Consider the following 20,975-nt stretch of genomic DNA (forward strand, 5'->3'; position numbering starts at 1 on the left):
CACTGTAATTCAGGCTCACACTGACATACCCAAACTGCGGCATTTGGCAGAGTAAATGAATTAATGGTCGTGACCCTGTTTTAATAATGTATAACATTTTAATTTCACATATGCGTGATATGTTTTTGGTTCTCCACATTGAACGGAATTATTCTCCATGGTAGCCTATTCATAATGCTGGGTCAAACTTAAAAGTCTATAGTCACAAACATTAATATGGGCTGATATATTTAAAGAATACCTGTAGCATAAGCCAATTTTTACACTATTCCCCACAAATGATGTTTAAGATTATATGAGTAAAAATACCTGTTTGTATAATCCCCAAACTACATTCTGAGTTGCAGCATTGGCCATGTTTTTTTTTTTTTTTTTATTACATAGGAGCTTAAGGGTTATTTAGTGAGGCATTGGCAACCAATCAGGGGCTTTGCCTAAAGACCTATCCTCCTTGGATTGGTCATATGACCCAGGACATAGACCCATTTAAGTAAAGGGCAGGTTTCTCTGATATACTGCTACTTTTATGCAGATTCTATTAAATTCTAACCATAGATCTACTTAAATACATGAGGGCTTCTTCTTGCAACGTTTATGCTTGTCAAGCGTGGCTGATTTTTAACGTTCGGTGTAAAAATGCAATAATTAACAAGCTTTTATTTCATTATCAGGTTATGGAGCTGGTGCTAGTTTAGGTCCAGGAGCATTAGGGGGAGCTGGACTTGGAGGTAAGCTTACTTCTATATTTACAAAGTAGTTAATTTACTTATACCATAAACCAAGTCATGAATATGCAAATTATTAAGTTGACTATACAGACTAATTTAATATAACTAAATTCACTGATTTTATACATTACTTGTAATAACAAGGGAATACATCATATTATCTATCCCACAACATTTTACAAGAGCTAAGTACATCTTCTTAGAAATTCACCAACTACTACTGCTTTATAAAACACATTTATTGTATGACATTAAATAGCATTACCTACTATAGCTAAAGCTATACATGAAATTAAGGAAAAGTTACACTACATATTTTAGTATCTAAATGTAAGTCATCATGTGTTAAGAGTTTATATGCTTTTATAATTTATCAGTGCTAAATAGTAGGCTAAATAATTTAACATACAAGGTTTACCACTGAAAAGATTTTTGGTTAGGGTATCTTTTCTTAGTGTTCTTTTTGGGCACATCAGCATTAATAAAGGATATAGAAAGGCTCATGCTTTAAAACAGTAAAAACTTAAAAATGTTTAATTTCTAGTTGTCCTAAATCTACAGCAGGTTAAAAAATGAAAATAGACTGATATCTTACTGTAGGCAATAGCGGCACTTCTTTTCTCTTTCCTTATATACACGATAAACATTGTGGCCATGGGGAGGCATATATTTTGTTTATATAGCCATACAATTATGTTCTCTATTGTTTTCAGTCACACAAAATAAATAACAAGGTATTATTATTTGCAAATTATGTATTATATTTTGAAAAACGTATTGGTATTCATAAAAGTTCAAGCTAGAAACTTAACCTACATTCTATATTCTGAACACTAGAGGGCAAACACACATAAGTTTAAAACATTGTGTATGTATATTTATTAATTGTGTTAAAACTGTTTTACAGGATATGGAGCTGGACAGCCATTAGGAGGTAAATAATTATTTCTTATTTCAAATATATAATTTTTTTTTAATTGTGGAAAAACAAACATAATTAATTAAAATATTTCTAATTCTGTTTGCAGCCCAAAAACCGGCCAAATCCTACTACAGAGGTAAAAAAAACACATATATTTTTATGCTTTTAACTATAGTTAATGTAAAACAAAAACAGATCAGTATACTCCTGAAGAAAAATATCCCATGGGATTGTTATCAATCTATATTGCCAGAGTTGTCAAAGTTATTTTCACATTTAAAAAAATCTATATAGTTGTTTCACTTTCGGTAATTACATTTTAATAACAATGAACTTACTGGCCTTATCTGTAGCCAGCTATGATTTTCGGAAAAATACAGGCATGGTATCCTCATATAAAGACATTTAGAACACTCCTCCAGTATGTAATTTCCTGCTCATGTGATTGGCTCATTGCTCTACCCAGCAGTATTTCATGTGTAGGGCTTACCATGAAGGAGCCACTAATGTATAAGTCCCCTGGTTCCAGATGACAACAACCCTTCTGGCAGTACCACACCCTCTGACACACTAAAGCCCCTTTCACATAAGTGGTCTGATCGGGTCCCGCTCGGACCCTTGATTCTCCTCTATGGGCAGTCAGATGTGAGCTAGCTTGTGTCCATTTACACCTGGCTACCTCCGCATGCAATCTGGCAAAAAAATGGAAGGGGATCCTTTTTTGGGGATCCCTGAATCAAGGAGGGTCTAAAGTGAAGGAGATGGTACTGGAAGATAAAAGGTCCTTCAGTCTTTCCAAATCCATACTAAGACACTTGTCCAGTGTGTTTTTAATTGTTGGGGCCCAGACTTTTTGTGTTGGAGACCTTAGGTCTAGTTGTACCCCACACTAAAGGGTGTTAGTCCCCAACTATGTCCCGAGTTAAAGTGGTGCCGTCCCTTTAAAAGGTCTCTTTCCTACAGCCCACAGAATCTCTGATAGCTGCAGCCTCTATTTAAATGCAGCAACACCGCGGTGAACTCTGGCAACAACTGCATCTCCAACTTAGCGGCACCCTCCAAAAGTTACCTTTCACTTCCCATGTAAGACCACCTCAGGTCTTCGCTTTCCTTTTCTTCCTTCTGCTGCATCCTTGTTCTCCTGGGGCTTGTAGCCTCATCCTGTACTAGGCTCCCAACAGTCTTTCCCTACTCCATTGCCAAGCCTCCTGTAACCAATCACTGCTCTCCTGCTGTCCCTGGCAGTGGGCAGGGCTTCAGGCAGCAGCAACTGCAAGTGCAACTCTTTCAAGTGTCCTTTGGCTGTCTCTCTCTATATCTCGTCCTCCTCATGGTTGTTCCTCCGCTCACTGGTGGCCCAGGAGAGGGAGAAAAAGAAGCCACATGTGTGGGCAGCTGTAGCATTGTCAATGACACTGACAGCCCGGCCAAGGCAGCTGTGGGCAGAAAGTGCCGTGGACTGGGCTACACTTGTATTCTAACATTGGAAATGATCATGACATTATGACAAGCAAACTATCCCACCCAACATTCGGGAAGTGGTATGTGACTGCAGAGAGTAGTGTGTGATTGGAATCAATGTGTGAGTTTCAATACCAATAGCAGAAAGTAGGATTTTGCAATTAAGTTTGCTAAAATCCTTGCAATACGTATAATTGATCAAAGAGTGATTTTTTTTTTTTTCTCAGCAAAATTCACATACACTTTAAAGAAAAAAACATCATTAGACAGCCTTTTGTTAAGAAGATTTTATTCTTTATTTGTACAGCGATCTTCCCAAAAAATATAAACAAGATCTAGCATTTAAAAAAGAGTCAAAGAGAGACCTATCTACAGTATCTGTTTTATTTTATTATTCTACTTTTTGATGTTGCCCACTAGACAAGATCTTTAACATTTGATCTCAGGAGGCCCCCTCTGGTTTCATCAGCATCTTTAGATGTCAGCTGAGATTAGATGTACATTGGATATCAGACTCATATGGGGTATTAATCCTAGATTTTTGAAAGGGAGATCATGCAAAAACTTCTGTCATTTCCTTGCCTAAGGATCTTAGTTTGCCTAGAGATTTCAATATACCTGGGCAGTTTTTCTACTGCAGAGATACCTTTGAAATATAATTGTACCCTCTACAAGCTTTTGCTAATATTACAGTACACTGTGTTCCCTAGATTTCTAATGGAATGGAAAAGCCAGTTACATTTAAAGTTTTCAAATGGCCAAAGATACATAAGTTCATATCCGGAAGTAGCTCAGCAATAAAAGACTGAAATTACAAACTTTTGGTTATTCATACAAAGCCCCCTCTTGTCTTTACCCAATTTGGTCCCACCATTGTCCTATGTGTAAGAGAGGCAGTAATTTACCCATTTCCTTCCAAAATCTTTTTTGGGATTTTCTCATAATAATTTTTTAGAAATTATTCTAGGTTTAGCAAATTATTGGTGTTGATCCTCATTTGGTCCACTAGAATTTAGGTTTTCATCATACAAATCCCATTGGTGGGTACAAAAGTTTACTTATTTTACTAAAGCAATTATTTCAAATAGTCCATTTCCTCTTCCATTAGAGAATGGCTTTTCAGAGTAGATCACTGCAGGTTGTTATAAAAATGTGATTTTTAATTGTCATCTACAAATATTTAGCTGGCTATAGTTTAAATGCTGTTTCTTGTCTCTAGCCCTACTCCTAATTTAGCTGATACAATTGTAAGATTCATAGACTGTATCACTGTTTTACTAATATAATCTCTTGGATTATTTGTTAGACCCTACGGCTTAAAGATTTTGCAGGTTAAACTGTTCCCTAAATTGATGTCCCTTGGGCCCCCCTCTTCCCATTACCTTCCTTATGTGTCTTGTCCAGTCTTGGCTGCCTTCACTTGATTTTGTTTACAGGGAAGCATCCAGCTGGTTTATGCTTTCCAAGATTTAATGGTTCTACAAGTCTTGTAAAGGCGATTTTCAATAAAAGGAAAAATATTAAAAACGCATAAAACTTTATAAATTCATTTAAAAATGTATTATAAGTGGCATATACAGTAAATTATGCTTTTCTACCACTTTTATAAGCTGTTTGGTCTGTTGTATACAATATTTGAGCAACAATTCATTAAAATACAATGCAATTTGTTCCAATGATCTGAACAATAACTCTTTGTCAGGGTGATATATAGAGCTAGGTAAAGGGGAAACAGGATCTGCTAATGCTTCTTTAGAGAAAGAAAACATGTTTCATGGATTTTTTTCCTGCACTGCTGCTCCTTCTGGGATATTAATTTCTTTAGTGCTGGGCTATGATATCTGTATTTTTTATATACAGTAGTTGTGGTACTACTATCTAAGTTTTAGATAATAAGATTTGTGACTTACCAGAAGCAAACTGATGACCAGGTAGTGAGTGACTCACAACAACGCACGTTTCAGCTTCTTTAGCTGAACTTTCCAGATCTTTGTTTCTTTTACATTTATTAAAAATGTAAAGTTTAGATTGTGACACAATAGTTAAACTTTGTAATAGCAATAGGAAATTGCAGTGAGCATATTTCCCTGATGTAGGCCTTAAAAAATTTGAGACGCCAGAATGCAATTCAAATTCTCAGTAACCACAAAAAATCCACTGTGAACCTAAAGAAACCTAAAGAAAATGAAGCAACTTTCTAATCACAGCAAAGTTTGCACTTTTACATTTCCTATACAGAAATTCCACATTTACACTATCCTGTTGATAAGTGGATTATCTCTGTTTTTTTGTAGGTGGTGGCCTCTGTGGTCAAGGAAAGTACTGTGGCAGGAGGAGAAAATAACCAGTCAGAGAGCTACGAGTAACCTCATCAACTATGGTGCTACTGCATGGTGTGAATGTAAAAGGATTCAAGTATCCCCCCTGATTTTTCTAAACCCCCGGATCCCTCTTTTCAATTCCTTCCCCATCCTTTCATCCTCCTGTTTCTTGAACTTCCACCTGTAAACAACGAGTCAGGCAGCTACACTTTATGTAATGAGCCTGCAGTCTGACATTAATAAAATGGCAGGCAGACATATACACACGTTGATGCTGTATGAATATGTCTGTAATGTGTGTATGTGTATGTGCCAATAAATCAGAACACAGTCTATGAATGCACATAGAGAACTCTATGGAATTGTGCATACTTGTATATAGTACAATACAGACATTAACAAGTATGGACATACATGCACTATATATATATATATATATATATATATATATATATATATATATATATATATATATATATATGTAAAGTATACAAACATGCACATCTATACATAGCAGTAGGTTGGCATTCATCTGGGCCACCATGAGACTACATAGGTCCACTTCAGAGGCTGGTGAAGTGAAACCTGCAAAATAGGGCTGGTAGATACTACCATGACTTGATCCTAAACAGATAAGCACTGTTAAACCCCCCCACAAACTTAATTGTGTCACCTTGTAGGGTTTTTTTTTATTTTTTTTTTCGCCTCTGATAGGTTATATAGTGGAAATACAAGGACTACTGGTGGCCTGGTACTGGGCCAGTAAAATATTTGCCCATCCTTTTAAAGAGCTGCAAATCAACCCTTTCTTCTGTCCCTTTGTCTTATTCCTGTCTCTCACACCATGGCCCCAATAAGTTGTTGTTGCTGTAACTTATACTTGGAATTAAATCCGTTGTTATGCAATTGCCCTGCAACTGTACAGGAAATTGTTTTTATATATGTTATTTGTCTTAATGAAGTGTGTGACTTCTCCCTCTCCCAGGGGGGAGTGTGATGAAAGTGATTTCCGAAGTATCATCCTTGAAATTTTCATATTTCCTACCTTTTTGCAATAAAATGCAGAGCGTAGCTTTTTTTTTTTTTTTTTTTTTTTTTTTTTATTTTAATAAAGTGGTGCCATTCTCTGCAGATCTGTTAAAAGTGGGAGGCATTACCCTTTGTTTCCAGAGGGGCATACTAAAGCTTCTCTGAAGTTAGGGAGAGAGGCAATGTCAAGAGAGCAGGGAACAAGAACTGATATACTTGTAATTATTATTTTTATTTGTTGCCAAAGACATGTGTAACATATTTAAACTTTGAGGCATGGAAGAAATTAAAGTAATAAAAAGGTTGTGAGATTAGGTAGAGTGAAGTCTTCTCCCCCTCAGGCTTTGTTCCCTCTTTTGTCTTCGCTCTGTCTTCCCCGCAAACCAAAAAGCTGCAGGAAGCTCTAGAGTCTTCCACTCCATGTCTCTGGTTGTGAGGGGTGTATTTGATGTGTGAATGCCTTAGTTTACTGACCACCCCCCTCATCTTCCACCTCTCAATGTATTCCCTCTTTTATCGCCTCCATTGGAAAAAAAAAAACACTTTTTTTGTAAAAATAATACTGAAAAAAAGTTATTAAAAGTAATTTTGCTTAAATAAAAAATAAAGAAATCTTTTTAAATGAATTAATGTTTACTGTATTTTTTTTTTCACTTTGATTACTGGAATGCAAGGTTATAATACATTTTGATGCCCAACTGCTGTACAGATTCATGGATCAAGAAAGTAAAATGTCTGTCTTAGAAAAGTTTTTATTACCCTTTTAAACAATGAAAGACCAGGGTTTTTTTTCTTTCCGAGGGAGGGTAATATATAGAGTAGAGAATGATTAAAACTCTTTTCATGTATTTTTTTTAAATTACCCTTCATTCCCTATGCCAGAAACACAATAGGAATTGAAGAGAAAGCCTCTCTGTTTGTAAAATTAATACAAAAAAATAGTTATTAAAAATAATTTTACTTAAAGGGTAACTCCACTTTTGTGGGGAAAAACTAGCAAATAGAAGAAAAAATATACAGCTTATACAATTGCGACACGTCACGGGACAACAAGACAAGTCATATTGTAATTAAATGTTATTAAAATTGACCTTTTCTTTTCTATCTGAAGCTCTGTAATTTTCTGTAAAATGCAATGTAATATGTCTACCATGAGGTGTTCTGTACACAGATGGTATACAGAACATCCCCTGAAAATTTTCTGCCTGAGTGATTGGCTCACTGATTTTCCCAGAAGTCTAAGAAACAAATTCAATTTTGAGCATCCCCTACAATAAAAATTGCATTTTTGATTAGATACTCCCAAAGGGAAATCACATCTAAAGGGATGCAGACTCTGCAATTTTCCTCATTAGAGTCCTGCAGGTGCAGCAGCTGACTGAAAATTATAAAACCACTCCCGTACAGATTCACACTGCCCATGGACACAGACAAACAAACAGCTGTTTATTCAGAATAGCAAAGGGTAGGAATCTGCAAGTTTGTAAAAATCCCTGCAATGTACATAGATAACCCAGAGGGGAATGTTTTTTCCAAAAAAAAAAAAGTGAAGTTACTCTTTAAATAAAAATAAAGAAATCTCCTTAAGTAAAATATTGTTTGATGTTTCTTTTTGTTTAAATTTGGTTATTGGATTTTCTTGTTAAAAAAAATAAAAAATGGTTATTGGAATTTAATTGTGTAATAAATCTTAATGCCCCACAACTGTTTAGATGCATGAATCAAGAAAGCAGAAAAAATGTTTTTTTTTTATGAAAGTCCTAAGTTTTTCTTTTTTTTTGAAGTGAGGGATAAATAGAGTAGAGAATGGATAAAACCCCGATCAGACTTTTTTTTTTTTTTTTTTTGCTGCCTGTGTCCCATTAGGCATATTACCCTGCCAGAGGCACAACAGGGAATAAAAAGAAGTCACCTCTTAAGCCTGATTCACACCTATGCATTTTTAGTGCTTTTTGCATTTTGTAGATTTGCACCATAGTTTCCTATGGAACACGTTCTGTAGTGCAAATCTGCAAAATGCAAAAAGCACTAAAATGCATAGGTGTGAACCAGGCCTTAGACAGTTTTCATAGATATAGATATAGATATAGATGATCTCTAATTAAAGATATACTCTTTATTTCTGCTCAAGTGACAACTTTAAGGCTTTGTTTACATGGGCTTCAGTTTGTATAAGAGCAGAGTGTAAAGCCATTGGGAAGTTAGTAGCCTGTAGCATTTGAGTTACAGTTTGGGGATTTTAAAGCTAATCTCCAGCTTTTAGGTAAAGTCTAAGTATGCTTGGACCAAGCTGATCCAAACAAACTATCATCTTCATTAAGAGATGCAGCAGCTGGGAGCACTGTATAAGCTGTAAGCAGCCTCAGGTACATACAGTATACAGCGTTGTGTTCAGGCAATGGGATTCCCACTCTCAGAACAAATTTGTGTCAGGCTGAGCAGTGCTCAACCTTTCACGGGGAGCTTTGTATCCTATGAATGAATGCAAAGCATTCTCTGATTCGGAGGCTGATTCGGAGAGACAAGTGGATGACAGCTCTGACTCAGCCAATCAGAGAAAGCTTTGTATTTATTCATAGAATACCAAGCTCCCGGAGAAAGGCTTCCTCTACATACTGCTCTTATACAAGCTGAGGCCCTTGTGAACAAGGCCTAAACATTTGCAGTTTCCATAACTTTTTGCGTTCCAGTGACAATGGTCATCACGGTAAATAAAGACGGTGAACATCTCCAGTAGGGTCAGAGACAGCAAAGGAAACTTCTAAACTTTGAAAAAGGTTTTTGGTCTTGAGAAATACTTCAACCTCTTCCCATCAGCATAATACATGTCTGTGATGGCTTGGCAGGTGAGCCTTAACACCAAGCTGGCACACATATGTGTCCATAGGGCTTCCAGGTTCTTGCCGAGAGTGTGCTTACTGCTCACTCCCATCACACTGACCAAGCTTTCTCAGTAATCACATAAACACCCACTTAAAGGGCCACGGGAGACAGCGACAAAAGGAAAAAAAATTTGGAGAGGTAAACAGGTGAAGATGGATTAAAGACAGCTCATAAAAACCATGCATGGTAGTTTATATAAAATGTTTAAAGTTAAGCATGGGCAACTTCCCTTTTGGTAGTCCATAGGAAGCAACTATTACCAAAGAAAGTGTGTGCCTTGCTACATTAAGCCCGGGTTCACACCTATGCGAATTAGATGCGGCTTACACCGCATCTAATTCGCAGGACATTTTAAAATACATTCATATGAATGTATCTGGTTCACATATGTGCGTTGCATTCGCACTGCGCATTGCACAAAAAACGTGTGCATTTTTTGGGCATTGCGGTGCGAACTACAAGCCTATTATCTCCTATGGGAACGCATCTGATTCGCAGATGCATTGCGTTCTGAACAAGGATTTTCTCTTTCTCCTCACTACACCTCCCCCTCTCCCCCCCCCCCTCCCTCCCCCTCTCCCTGCTCTCTAATCCTGAGCAAAAACGCAATGAATCCGTTGAACAGGAGATTGTTATCTCCCCAGTGAAACCTGAGCTTCAATTCGCACCGCACATGTGTGAAACCAGGCTAAAGGTATGGTAATACAAATCTGTGCAGAGTCTGAACTCAACAACATGGATTAAGAATACTGCTATGATGTGTTGCACAGTCCACCTCATTCCCTCTAGTCAATAATTTGGTAATCTGGGAACCCCTTCTGTATACCTGTTGGTAATGAAGAAAATATTTTTTCAAAACCACCTACAAAACCTCTTTGTTGTCTCACTTGCAGAAAGTATGATAATTCAAGACGTTTCCGTGCAGAGAGATAAGAGGTTACACAGCATAGATTCAGGAAAAGAACCCTCACCCATAATATGTTCTCTGTAGTAGACTTGCTGTGATTACACAGAATTCATAATAGGGTTAATGTTTTCATATTAGTTATTAGCACAAAATTAGATTGGTATGAGAATTAGTACAAAACTGTGGATATCGGGTTTTGCATTGTTCATTTTACTAAAGAGCATTCATTTGAGATTAGGGGCCCACAATCTAAATCTAAACTAGATTTCACCTTGTCCATCATGCAGCAAAACAGTAGTGTATTGTTTGCAAAAGAGCTAAGGAGATTTTGTTGAGATCTGTGTGTTTTAGCCATGATGTAATGGCAAATAGTGACCTTGCACTGATCTAGCTTAACTTGTTTTTTTTTTTCAATGGCAGCAAGAATGTTGTATTCCCACATTAGAGGCTATGGGTGAGAGCAAAAGTACTGCATTTCATACATGTTTGTCAGATTCATACACCTGCCAAAGAAGAATGAAGAAAAACAGTGAGCTTTATGAATATACAATAAGTACCTGAATGAGATGAATAGACATGAGTGTCATTATTAATGGAATTCAAAAAGCAATGAAGAATTGTAACTCATAGCAACTGTTTTTCAAATCTCTATAGGTTAGTACAAATTAGTTACTTTGAGTTACTATTTCTTTTTCAAATTCTTTATTTAAAGTAGCCAGCATTCACAGAGCAGTAGATCACAGTAAAAGAGTACATGCATGAAGTGACCCGAGAGAGGTCCTAACCCAACAGAAAATACAACATTAGTTATAGTTAACATGAAGTGCAAGGGTATCCTTTCCGGAACACCCAGCAATAGCAAAATCAACAGGACTTAAAATGGATTAGGGGGGGTCGCCTCTCTTTGATTAAGTTGTTGCTGCCACCATGAATGTACAAAATACAGCATTTTCCACAATAAATCAAGTGAGAAGATAAGGTAAGGACTGGCGAAAAGAAGGGATGATAGAGAAACAGTTGGGAAAGGAAGAAGGTTGGAGTTGCCGGCAGAAGGGTGAGAGACACCGAAGGAGGGACATTAATATACAGTGTCTTAGTACGCTTTTAGGATGCAAAGAGGGCCTTCCCTTCCTCTGAGAATATAAATATGTTCCAATGGACCCAGGTTTTGGAATAAGCCTCATACCTGTTTTGGGCCGAAAGTAACAGGTTTTCCATCTTGTTCACCTCCTCAACTTTCGAGAGCCAGAGCGAGACCGAGGGAGGTCACGAGTCTCTCCAATGTGCACTGCATGATTTGGCAGCCTTAAAGAGGTGACGTAGGACTGATTTGTTGTACATTTTCTCTGGTATATTTGAGACATGGAGCAGAAATAGAGCAGGATCCTCTGAAAGGATGTAAGCAGTGAATTTTTGAGAAATGCGATGTACCTCCTTCCAGTTTTGGACAAGACCAAAAAATATGTATTAATGTCCCATTTTCTTCCTGACGTCTCCAGCAACTGTCAGGGGGTTGAAGGGGATTTCTTATGAAGTATGGAGGGTGTTCAGTACCATTCTGTAAGGAGTTTAAAATTGGTTTCTTGGGCATGTGTACAGATGGATGATTTTAAATAAAAACAGATAATCCGCCTGTGCAGGGGAAAAAGTTCTATTTAGTGTCAGTTCCCTCTTCCGTGTGAAGGGGGGCATGTAGCCTTCAGGTGGAGCAATTAGCTGAGTGTACATTTGCGAAAAGTGGGGAAGAGGACCCGTCTCCTCACAAAGTTGTTCAAAGGGCGTCAACTGTCGTTGAAAACTGTCCAGGGGCGGACGGGAATTCAAAAAGGATTCCAGGAAATGTGAGGCTTGGGAACATTGTGAGTCTAGGAGTGTGCAAAATGGTACCCCTTGCAGGCTGGAAAGAGAAGAGGGGATTACCCACAATGGGGTAAAGGGGAGAATGAAAAGATGATAACGAGGTAGTAGAGCATATTTGGGAGCATATACTCAATGTGGGTCCCAGGGCCAGATGTACTTTAAGAGCGGCGAGAAGATCTGTAAAGCACCAGGCCACGAGACGCAAAGGGACTGCGCTTTGGGATTGCTCAATCTGTGGCCATAGTTTAAGTTCAGCATGTCTACACCAGTCAATAAGTCTCCACATGTGGGCTGCCAGATATTATTTCTGTATATCAAGTACCGCAATGCCACCGTGGTGTTTAGGTAGAGTCAAGAGGCATCACTGTAGTCTAGGTCTTCTGTGGGCCCAAATAAAGTTAACTAGCAGTGCGTTGAGTTGCTTGAAAAATTCTGAGGGTATACGAATTGGCAATGCTTGAAAGAGTTAAGAACATTTGGGCAAGATTGACATTTTGATGATGTTGCATCTGCCGAATCAGAAGAGGCCCTGATGCCATTTGGACAACAAGGTCCGTACTTTACTAAGCAAAGGTGTAAAGTTCAGCGCATAGGTATGGTTCAGTCAAGGTGGAATATACGTGCTCAGATATTTAAGGGTGAGTTACAAAATCTTTTACTGCTTTTTAAGAATATGTAAATAATTTAATGTCAATAGATTGGGCCTAGGTGCATTTTAAAGCCCAACTCTAGGAGTATCCAAAAATCACCCTTTCAGTGTGGCCTCTCCTGCCCTGCAAGGTTTAAACACTTGTTATGTCTTTGGTGGTACAATACAGGTTCTGTCACTTCCCTGTCTTCCTAGTTGAGCCAGCTCTGGTACTTTCTTCTTCTGTCCAAAGTTCTGTGGGCAGAGCCTCTGTGTCATCACTACAATACAGGACATAAACCCTGTATTGTATATTGAGGCTGGAGTACAAGAGGCAGCTGCAGAGGACCTATCACAGAGCTTGAGGGACCCTGCTGTAGAGAGGAATACGGTAAGTATTTCTCACTATTCATCTACCCTTATAAATAACAAGCATTTAACCTTTGCAGTGTGAGGGAGCCCCACTTAAAGGGTAAATTTTATTTATATTACTGGAATTGGGCTTTAAGCACCCTTATAGGCCAATTTTAGTTATAGTTCCTTGAAAAAGTATTCATACCCCTGAAGTGGAAGGAAAATTGCATTTGTATTCAGCCCCCCTGAGCCAATACTTTGTTTTGCAATTACAGCTGCAAGTCTTTTGGGGATGTCTCTACCAGCTTTGCACATTTAGAGAGTGAAATTTTTGCCCATTCTTCTTTGCAAAATAGCTCAAGCTCTGTCGGATTGGATGGAGAACGTCTGTGAACAGCAATTTTCAAGTCTTGCCACATATTCTCGAATGGATTTAGGTCTGGACTTTGACTGGTCCATTGTTACACATGAACATGCTTTGATCAAAACCATTCCATTGTAGTTCTGGCTGTATGTTTAATATCGTTGTCCTGCTGGAAGGTGAACCTCCACCCCAGTCTCAAGTCTTTTGCAGACTCTAACAGGTTTTCTTCTAAGATTGCCCTGTATTTGGAACCATCCATCCATCTTCCCATCAACTCTGACCAGCTTCCCTGTCCCTGCTAAAGAAAAGCATCCCCACAACATGATGCTGCCACCATCATGTTTCACAGTGGTGATGGATAGTCAGACAAGCCAGGAAAGGATAGTCAGACAAGCCAAAACATCAGGGAGCCAGAGATGAGTGTAATACTAGAACAGCAAGCAGGATCTGGAGCCAGAAGGAATGTCAGCCAAGCAAGTCTTTAACAGGAACACAGGAGAACATCTCTAGAGATGTGACCAAGGCAAAGGCAGAGATCATCTGGGCTGGACGGCTTAAGTAGGCAGGACTGACGAGCAGGATATAATCAACAGGTTAGTCACTGTGGAGAGATAGGAGCTGGCAATTAGCCAACAGCTGAGCGGCCAGCTCAGAGAAGGAAGGGCTGAGCCCAGCCCTGACACATATAGGCCTGGTTTGTGGAGTGCACGACTAATAGTTGTCCTGTGGACAGATTCTCCCACCTGAGCTGTGGATCTCTGCAGCTCCTCCAGAGTTACCATGGGCCTCTTGGCTGCTTCTCTGATTAATGCTCTCCTTGCCCGGTCTGTCAATTTAGATGGATGGCTATGTCTTGGTTTGCAGTTATGCCATACTCTTTCCATTTTTCAGGTGATCGATTGAACAGTGCTCCGTGAGATGTTCGACGATTGGTATATTTTTTTATAACCTAACCCTGCTTTCAACCTCTCCACAACTTTACCCCTGACCTGTCTGGTGTGTTCCTTGGCCTTCATGATTCTGTTTGTTTACTAAGGTTCTCTAACAAACCTCTGAGGGCTTCACAGAACAGCTGTATTTATACTGAGATTAAATTACACACAGGTGGACTCTATGTACTAATTAGGTGACTTCTGAAGGCAATTGTTTCCACTAGATTTTAGTTAGGGGTATCAGAGCAAAAGGGGCTGAATACATATGCACGCCACACTTTTCAGTATTTATTTGTAAAATATTTTGAAAACCATTTATCATTTTCTTTCCACTTCACAATTATGTGCCACTTTGTGTTGGTCTATCACAAAACATTTACGTTTTTGGTTGTAACATGACAAAATGTGGAAAATTTCAAGGGTTATGAATACTTTTTCAGGGCACTGTATATGTGTATGAGTTAAATGATATGAGTATGAGTAAAATTCTAATACATAGTTGTCAGAACTACTGATAACTATAAGCCAAACTTTACCTTATTATATGGGATCTTTTAACAAAATTTTTGTGAAAGAGGAGTAAGAATGCCCAAAGGAAGTACAAAATTAGATTTAAAAATGTTGTCTGATGAAAGCCATAATGTTTCAAAAAACATTATATTTTTCTCAGGACAAGTTCCTTTATAATATGAATCTGTTAGCCAGTTTAAATGTAAGAGTCAGTCCACGGGCTGAGTAAGAAAAAATCAAGCAGTGTATAGTTAGTAACTCTTTCCAGTCTCATAGTAATGACCTCACTTGCTGACCAATGAGGGCTTCTGTTACAAGACCTACTTGGCCATAAATGTGTACATGTAAACATGGGAAATGTCAAAGTTACCTGAAAAATCTTAAATTTATGTGGTTTAGATAAATTGAGTGAAGAGTTAGCACTTTCAGTTATTGTTGATGTCCGTATCCCTATTTGGGAAATATTCCCCAAAGTACTGTCCCAGATATATGACATGAAAAGAAATGTACCCAAAGTGAAAGGAAATCCCACCTTTGGCTGTTACTAAAGGAATCTGTATCTCAATGTACTTTAGATTTGGATAGGAGGAGGCTGATTCTCCCCATTGGGGACACACACATTTATAATAACAATTTGTAAACCTTTCCCAACTTTATACACAACAAAAAAAATATTTTTACTGGAGTTCTGGTTTAACTTAAAGGGGAACTAAACCCATTGACTTAAGACCCCTTTCACACTGGGGCGGTTTGCAGGCGTTATTGCGCTAAATATAGCGCCTGCAAACCGCCCCTAAACAGCCTCCGCTCGGGCTTTCACACTGAAGCGGTGCGCTGGCAGGAGAAGAAAAAATCTCCTGTCAGCCGCTTCTTTGGAGCGGTGAAGGAGCGGTGTATTCACCGCTCCTAAACCGCTCCTGTCCATTGAAATCAATGGGACAGCGCGGCTATACCGTGGTAATACCGCGGCTATAGCCGCGCTATACGAGGGGTTTTAACCCTTTTTCGGCCGCCAGCGGGGGGTTAAAACCGCACTGCTAGCGGGCGAATACCGCAGTAAAACAGCGCTAAATATAGCGCTGTTTTACCTCCGACGCCCCCTACCGCCCCAGTATGAAAGGGGCCTAACAGTTTCAAAAACAGTTACATTCACAGGACAAGGGTTGTCCTCTCAACCAAAGTGTCAAACCATCAAAAGGCTGGTGTCATAACTGATCACAAGTGCAGCATCATGGCAGTTGAAGATCAAACAGAGGCTAAGATGGCAGCTTCCTTGGCTGAAAACAATAGGAGAATTTAGTTCTGCTTTAAAATGTGTACCAAAGTTTACCTTTACTATTTTTCTGAAGGAGGTTTACAGTTTAACCACTTGTCGACTATGCTATAGCCGAAAGATGGCTACAGCACAGTTGTCCAGTTCTAGGAGGGTGTCTATTGATGTCCTCCCAGAACCCCATCCCCGGGGTAGTCCAATCACAGCTGATCCCATGTAAACAAATGCCGGTTAATGGCATTTCCTTTTCTCAGCGATATCACTGTGTGAGGAAAGGAAAGGCGATAACCGGCAATCCTGTGACAGCACACATTTACACTGACAACAAGGGCACTGATCATCAGTGCCCTGATGATCATTGCAGCCCCATCAGTGCCAATCAGTGTCCATCAGTGCAGAATATGAGTGTTCATCAGTGCCACCTATTAGTGCCCATCAGTCCCGTCTATCATTGCCCGTCAGTGCCTATCAGTGCCGCCTTGTCAGTGCAGCCTCATCAGTGCCCGTCAGTGCAGCATCACCAGAGCATATCAGTGAAGATAAGCAAACTTATTTGCAAGATTTTATAACAATTTTCTTTCTTTTTCGTTTGTTTAGCAAAAAATAAAAAAACCCAGTGGTGATTAAATACCACCAAAAGAAAGCTCAATTTGTGTGAAAATATGATAAAAATTTCATATGGATAAAGTGCTGCATGACTGCGCAAATTATCATTCAAAATGCAAAAGCACTGAAAATTGGCCTGGTCAGGAAGGGGGTGAAGGTGCCTTGTAGGCAAGTGGTTAATGTTCATACATTCCTGAGTGCGAATTGCTTGGTAGTTCAGCTACCTGAACTGTGTAGTCAGAAGTGGCTATTGTTTTTTCTTCATCCAAGGGATCTTGCTCATTTGCAGATGGTCTCTACTCCCCTCCAATTCTAATTATGTCAGCCCGCTATCCAGCTTGGTATTGAAAGCTTGTGATTGTTTGATATTTTGTTCTTGATATTTTGTCCTATGACCAGACAGAGTAACAGGTGAATTCAGGAGCTGAAACAAAGCGGCAGACAAGCAGACATACTCAAGAATAAATGGAAAGAGAGAGGCCACCGACAGATAACGCTTTATTCCCTTCAAAAAATATGGTTTTATTCATTGCTCATACTATTGAATCTGATGTTTATGCAAGTTTCTGCTTTGCCATTTGTAGATGACACACAACTATTACCATATTTGTAAGGAATCTTCAAGCTATCAGCTACTTGGCAAATGAGGTTCAACATAAAGAAAATTAAAACTATGCACTTGAAGGGCAAAAACAATGTTTGTTTTTTTTTAATGTTGGTTGAGTCAATAGCATAATGCTTGAATAGTTGGGTTTTAGATTAAACAGCTTGCTCTGCCAATTAGCTGTCTCGAAAGATGGTAATATTGCGTTTCAGGACAAATAGCATTGTAATCCATGGCAATGTACCAACCTACTCATAATTCCTAATTCTAATCTGTTTCTGCACTGCCCTAACGCTTTGTAAGGTCCATGTTAGATTAAAGTAGAAGTTCACCCAAAACCTAAACTAAACTAACTCTAAATCTACTCACAGCTACATTCTAAAACTAACCTATCTAGCCCTGTAAAGATGAAATCACTATATATACCTTTTCTGCAGCCGCTCCGGTCCCACGCTGAGCTGTCAGCGGCACCTTGTGTGTGTGGGAGTGTGCAGGAGAGGCAGCTGACAACGGAAGCCCCATAACTCTATAGGTGACATCACTTCCCATGCATTTCACGGCCGTTGTCGGCTGTCTTCTGCACACAGCATCCGACCACATCAGATCAGCTTCAGAAAAGGTACTGTATATATAGCTACTCCTTCCTTACAGGGTTAGATAGATTAGTTTTAGAATGTGGCTGTGAGTAAATGTAGAGTTATTTAGGTTTTAGGTGCTTCTACTTTAAAGCAGAGTTCAACCCAAAAGTAGAACTTCCGCTTATTTGTCTCCTCCCCACCTCTGTTGCCACATTTGGCACCTTTCGGGGGGGGGGGGGGGATGGGGACCTGTCTTTGATAGGTCCCCTTACCCACTTTCAGATTGGCCCACGGCAAAGAACATTAGGAGCTCGGCCCCCCTTCTCCTTCCTCCCCTTCTGTCGGGCCAGCGAGAGATCACAGCGAGCTTCACGCATGCACAGTAGGGACCCTGCCGTGAAGCCGAAAGGCTACACTGCTGGGTTCCCTTACCAGCAATGGCGGCAGCAGCACACAACCAGCCGATGTAAACATCGCTGGACTCCAGGACAGGTAAGTGTCCTAATGTTAAAAGTCAGCAGCTACAGTATGTGTAGCTGCTGACTTTTAATTTTTAAAGGGGTGGGCAGAACTTCTCTTTAAGCTTACACAGCATTGATAGCACATCCTTCTCCTCAAATGGCTGTTTTCAAGCCAAGCACTGTATCATGTGCAGCTCTTGTTTTGGGGAGGTTATGACAAATGCTCCTCCCAAAAAACAGGATATTGTGCCAAATCTATAAGTAAACAGGAGAACCAGAATCTTCACCAAGTGTATGAGTGGATTTGATCACAAAGTTGGCAGTGCCTCGACCCAGGACAGGGCCTCTGAAGATGATGCAGCATGCATCTTGATGTCGGGAACCTGAAGACAAGATCAGTGATGATGGGGGGATTCTCCAACTGTTGTCCAACTGGCCAGGAACACAGCTTCTCAACAGCAGAAACTGTGGTGAGGCACTGGTATTCAGAGTCAGCCTATCTACTCCACATCCCTAGTTACTTCTAATCTGCCACGCAATCGGACCTCTAACTATCAAGTGGAAGTTGAATACCTAACTTGGCTCTAGCTCATGCTGGTTTTTAACCCTTATTTTAAAGTGGTTCTAAAGGAAGAAGGTTTTTTATCTTAATGCATTCTCTGCATTAAGATAAAAAACCCTCTGTGTGCAGCAGCCCCCTCAGCCCCCTAATACTTTCTTGAGCCCCATCTCGATCTAGTGATGTTGCATGAGAGACTCTCCCTGATTGGCTGAGACACACAGCCGGCGCCATTGGCTCCTGCTACTGTCAATCAAAATCAGCCAATGAGGAGAGAGAGGGGGTGGGGCCGAGTGGTGGCTCTGTGTCCAAATGGACATAGAGAGCAGCGGCTCAGCTGGGGTATCTCCATAGTAAACTGCTTGTTGTGGGGGCACTTGACAGGAGGGAGGGGTCAGGAGCACCGGTGAGGGACCTGAGAAGAGGAGGATCTGAGCTGCTTTGTGCAAAACCACTGCACAGAGCAGGTAAGTATAAGTAGTAATACGTTTGTTATTTTTTTTAAGCAAAACAAAAAACAAAAAAACAAGACTTTAGTATCCTTTTAAACTAGCTGTAGAATCTCAAACCAGAAAGGACAGTGTTTACTAAAATAACAGGAAATGCAAATAAATTCTATTTCAATAAACAGGTACACCTACTAATATATTGGAAGATAACCACTACACACATACAGTAGCACAGGCCTATCTGGCACTGTGCATGTGAGATAAGAACAATAGGACAGAAATACGTCTGTCACAAGGAATCAGAAACACACTCAAGAAGCTATGGGCTGCTGTTAAACTATTAGAACATAGTAATGCAACCGCAGCTCATGTGTGTATAAGGTCATCTGGCTCAGTTCTGTCTCTAAATCCTGGAAACTTCGCTTTCTATATATCACAGTCCTCCAATCAGGGTTTCTGACCCAGGTAGAAGTGGCAGAAAGTACCTGATCATAACCAACTAACGCTGTGGTAAATAATGAAGAACAATTATTTGCAAATACAGACAGTAGAGAGCATCAGATTCCTACACATGGAAGGTGGAAGGAGTCACATACTCCCCTGTACTCAGAAGCACCCAGCATACAGTGGTAGCTCTGAGAGAGGAACTGACCCCTGTAGCTGCATGCACAGTGGAGTAATCCATCCTCAAATGTGCTGCTGAGGATTCTTAGTTTTACTTTTACTTTCTTTCAGCAGATCCACTCTGCCAGCAATGATTTGACAGCATACCAACCTTCCAAACTCTAATGTAAACAACGAAAAGGTGATTCTATTGTGAACTTTGATGATGAATTGCTCTTTGTCTGTGATGACAGAGGGGGTCATATATTAAAGCTTATTTACTGCCTATTAAGAATGTAAATGCAGTATTTAAATGTTCATAGTCTGGCAACAATTCTACTTTAATGTTCTGTACAAAAATGCCATGCAAACCTTATAATGTTTTCCATAGCAATAGATGTCATTGTTGTATTTATGTGGGAGCAACAATTTGTTGTATGCAAGTTAGTAGAACACTTTTAGAAAAATAGTAGGCACAGTACCAACACACCTAAAGTTGCACTTATTGCAGTTGTATTTTACTGGCTTTAATACTTTGACAAATAGACTCCTACACAGAACATGAAAATGCAATAGTTTTAGTAAATATAAACTGCTAAATACCTTTTCTCTTCAGCAGTTAGAGCAGTCTTGTGACTTCAGTGTCTGGTTAAAGCTTGTAGAAGGAGATTTGATTCTTCCCCGATAGTTCTGTCTGGACAGTGCTGATTGGCCCTGTGCTGATCAGATGCAGTCTCCCAAGAAAAAAAACTCTCTAGCAATACACACCAAACTTAGCATGCTTTGGGTGACTCCAAATACTCTGTCTTATCAAGAGATGGATTGGAGATAGTGGAAGAAGGGGAGGATCAGAGAAGGCAGGATCAAAGCAGCCTTTTACAATGCAGAGAATTAACCCCCTAGGTTCCACGGTGGGTATAACAAGCATGCTTTACTGCATATA

At 39.5% G+C, this 20,975-nt stretch overlaps 1 protein-coding gene across 7 annotated transcripts in view; it reads left to right on the forward strand.

The window, feature by feature from the left end:
- The window catches only part of ELN (elastin), a 124,741-nt gene extending 117,654 nt beyond the window's left edge, over nucleotides 1-7,087 (forward strand). For all 7 annotated transcript variants that reach the window (XM_073616560.1, XM_073616565.1, XM_073616561.1 and 4 more), the window contains 4 exons: nucleotides 672-728; nucleotides 1,636-1,662; nucleotides 1,757-1,786; nucleotides 5,406-7,087. In XM_073616560.1, coding sequence (XP_073472661.1) covers nucleotides 672-728; nucleotides 1,636-1,662; nucleotides 1,757-1,786; nucleotides 5,406-5,455 — 164 coding nt within the window. In that variant the 3' untranslated portion in view covers nucleotides 5,456-7,087. The remainder of the gene's footprint in view (nucleotides 1-671; nucleotides 729-1,635; nucleotides 1,663-1,756; nucleotides 1,787-5,405) is intronic.
- The last annotated feature ends 13,888 nt before the right edge of the window (nucleotides 7,088-20,975 follow it).

Source organism: Aquarana catesbeiana, linkage group LG02 (genome assembly GCF_042186555.1).
Source record: "Aquarana catesbeiana isolate 2022-GZ linkage group LG02, ASM4218655v1, whole genome shotgun sequence".
Taxonomy (NCBI): domain Eukaryota; kingdom Metazoa; phylum Chordata; class Amphibia; order Anura; family Ranidae; genus Aquarana; species Aquarana catesbeiana.